We start from the raw sequence: 3,282 nt of genomic DNA, 5'->3' as shown, positions 1-3,282 counted from the left end.
TGACTAACGTGAGTAAAGCAGACAGGAATTGCTGCCCATCTCTGATTATCCATGGTGTTTGAAGCTTGGACCTGATGTTCAATTTCAAATGCTGCCAGGTGTTGGATGATGCATTCAGTCAATGTGATCGCTCTGCTTTTCAAAATAGAGCATCACAGTCACCCATTGCACTGTCTCTGGTGCTGTGGTCCTTGAACTCTCCAATGCATTATTTCCCTCCTTCTTTTAATGGATTATGAGAGCTCTTGCCACTTACTAGTTCCTAGCTGTTGGGGTGGTGGACCATGAAGGCCTGTCCGCCTGTGTGTACTATACCACTCAGTTGAGAGTAGGGCAGTGGCATTCTGCTGGTGTAGATGGCACGATGCCCTTTCTACAGCAGACCTGGCATTCAATTCTATGTTCCGCTAGGTGATGAGGTGTTAGATGTCAGTTTCCAGTGGATCTGGTGCTGGTTGGAGCTGGACCAGCCATATAAGACCTCACATGTGTTTGAATGGTTATCTTCCTCCTATGGCAGACTGGAGGAAAAATTCCCAATGCTGTCAGGTTTTGGACTGAAAATGCACCCTATATTTCTGTCCCTCTTCCTACTATCTGCTGGGTTTTGGTTTGTGGTGGATCTGGTGTTGGTTGTAGCTGAACAAGACACATGAATTGCCACAGGTGTAAAGTTGGTACCCTCCTCCTACCTTGGACTGGACGAAAAATTCAAAAAGTCACCTTGCTCCTTCACCTTCCACCAGGAAGTGGGAGTATCAAGGTTAGTGGCAAGTAAAAATGTGTTCCAGTAGAGGGCAGTATAAGTCAAGAAAGATTTTGTGAGTGGAGGTAAGTATCTATCAGAAATACATTTTCAGTTCAGGAAAATGTTAACTTTTAAAATTTTACTTCCCAAGCTGTTTGTTTGTTTATTACAGTAGGTAGTAGGCTTGGTATTCAAAATAATTATAATAAAAAGTAGCTTTAGACAGAAACATAACACCATAGATATTAAATACAGAACTGATTTTTACCTCAACAGTATTTCAGTATCAGGTTACACAGGCCTGCAAAATTCAACTTTATAAAAGTTATTTGGGTTTTACTGAATATCAAGTATTACAAATCAGCAGTATTATAAGATAGTATTTCATCATCTTACCTCTTTTTGTTTTTTTCGTTTTAGCTACTCGATGTTTGAATTACACAGGCCTGCAAATTTAAACTTCATAAAAGTTGTATTTGTTTTAATAACAGATTTTCCAGAATTCAGCTACACAGATTTTCGAAAATAATATTAATTTTTTTTCTATCACGTAAGGATATTTAACAAATCAGGAAGAAAAAAAACTTACTTAGATTAAATTATTATTTTGTTTACCGCAATGAACATTTTTTATTGTTATGTTTGTTAACAAAAATACAAACAAACTGAAGAAAGGAGAAAAACATTAAACGAATATGCATCCTCATTCATTCTTTTTTTTGTGTGTGAAATCTACATCTTTTAAGCTTAAAACTATGTTGTGGTCTTTCTTCTATGTATTGCTGTATGATGTTTTATGAAACATCCGAACATGATGGAGAAAAATGGATATTATTTTCGTATTCAAAGTACAGGAATTACTGTAGAACATGTAAAAATTTCAAGACAAACCATCACAGTGTTATTAGTAATATTTTATTTAAAGGTAGTACCAATGAAATGTTATTTATTTTCCCATTTCATCTTTATTTGCTGGTTTCAGATAAATTATTTCACAGGACATTTTCTCTCTCTATTCTTGTACATTTATTTGTGAATACATAAGATTTGACAATATACATCACTGTTTAACTGATGAAGAAACATGCACTGAACCCGTAAGTAGTAGACGAGTTAAATCTTTGAACAGGAGAACTACGAATAAAGGAACACCTATTAGTTAACAGACTTAAGCTAAAGTTGAACGAGCAAAAAAATGTATGTTATATTTATTGTTGAATCTTTGAGCGATAATTATATGTTAACATGAGATTTGTAAAAGAAAAAAGTTTGTAGGTTCATATTGGCTGTGGTTAATAATTTTGTTTTTATCACTAGGTTGGTACAAGAAGATATATGGCTCCTGAGGTCCTTGAAGGGGCCATCAGTTTCAACAGAGATGCATTTCTAAGGATAGATATGTATGCTTGTGGACTGGTCTTGTGGGAGCTGCTTTCAAGATGCTCTGCCCAAGATGGTAGGTCAGTTACGTGAGTGTATTCATTTAAAAAGTTAAGAATTGAGCCATTGTCTTTTAAGCATTCTAGGTACATTTGATGATCTCATTGGATTTGTTGTTAGCTAGTTATAATAAGGATTTTGTTAACTAAGGTAAACTGTGAATATCTGGAATTATCAGAATGTAAAAGTTTAAATAGAAGAAAATGCTTACATTTATTTTAAAACAACTACTTTATTATATTGATTAACAAAAATGGCTTTATCTTGGCTTATTTGTAATTAATTATAAAATAATATTTTAGGACCTATTGGAGAGTACATGCTTCCATTTGAAGAAGAAGTTGGACAGCATCCAACCTTAGAGGACATGCAGGAAACAGTAGTACAAAAGAAGGCTAGACCGAAGTTCAAAAATATGTGGAAAAAACACCCTGTAAGTTTGAAACAAACTGACACAAAATGTTGAAGCTAACAATCTGAGTTATTCTGTTATCTGTACGATTCACTTCAGTTTTTTTTATAGGAGAACTGTCTGTAAGTAATGGACTAATCTGTAACAAGGAGACCAATTGAACATCAGTCCTGTTTTTATGATTTCCACTAGGAGACCAATTGAACATCAGTCCTGTTTTTATGATTTCCACTAGGAGACCAGTTGAACAACATTCCTGTTTTTATAACTGCAACAAGGAGACCAATTGAACATCAGTCCTGTTTTTATAATTTCCACTTGGAGACCAAATGAACAACATTCCTGTTTTTATAATTTCCACTAGGAGACCAGTTGAACAACATTCCTGTTTTTATAACTGCAACAAGGAGACCAATTGAACATCAGTCCTGTTTTTATAACTGCAACAAGGAGACCAATTGAACATCAGTCCTGTTTTTATAATTTCCACTTGGAGACCAATTGAATAACATTCCTGTTTTTATAATTTCCACTAGGAGACCAATTGAACATCAGTCCTGTTTTTATAATTTCCACTTGGAGACCAATTGAACAACATTCCTGTTTTTATAATTTCCACTAGGAGACCAATTGAACATTAGTCCTGTTTTTATAATTTCCACTAGGAGACCAATTGAACATT

The 3,282-nt window shown here is 34.7% G+C and overlaps 1 protein-coding gene across 2 annotated transcripts in view; it reads left to right on the top strand.

Annotated features, from left to right (window-relative positions):
• LOC106472446 (activin receptor type-2A-like) overlaps positions 1-3,282 on the top strand; it is a 34,906-nt gene that overhangs the window by 25,640 nt on the left and 5,984 nt on the right. For both annotated transcript variants that reach the window (XM_022401014.1, XM_022401015.1), the window contains 2 exons: positions 2,066-2,204; positions 2,491-2,621. In XM_022401014.1, the coding sequence (XP_022256722.1) occupies positions 2,066-2,204; positions 2,491-2,621 (270 nt within the window). The remainder of the gene's footprint in view (positions 1-2,065; positions 2,205-2,490; positions 2,622-3,282) is intronic.

This window comes from Limulus polyphemus, unplaced genomic scaffold (genome assembly GCF_000517525.1).
Source record: "Limulus polyphemus unplaced genomic scaffold, Limulus_polyphemus-2.1.2 Scaffold5345, whole genome shotgun sequence".
Classification (NCBI taxonomy): domain Eukaryota; kingdom Metazoa; phylum Arthropoda; class Merostomata; order Xiphosura; family Limulidae; genus Limulus; species Limulus polyphemus.
This window is presented reverse-complemented; position numbering and strand designations above follow the sequence as displayed.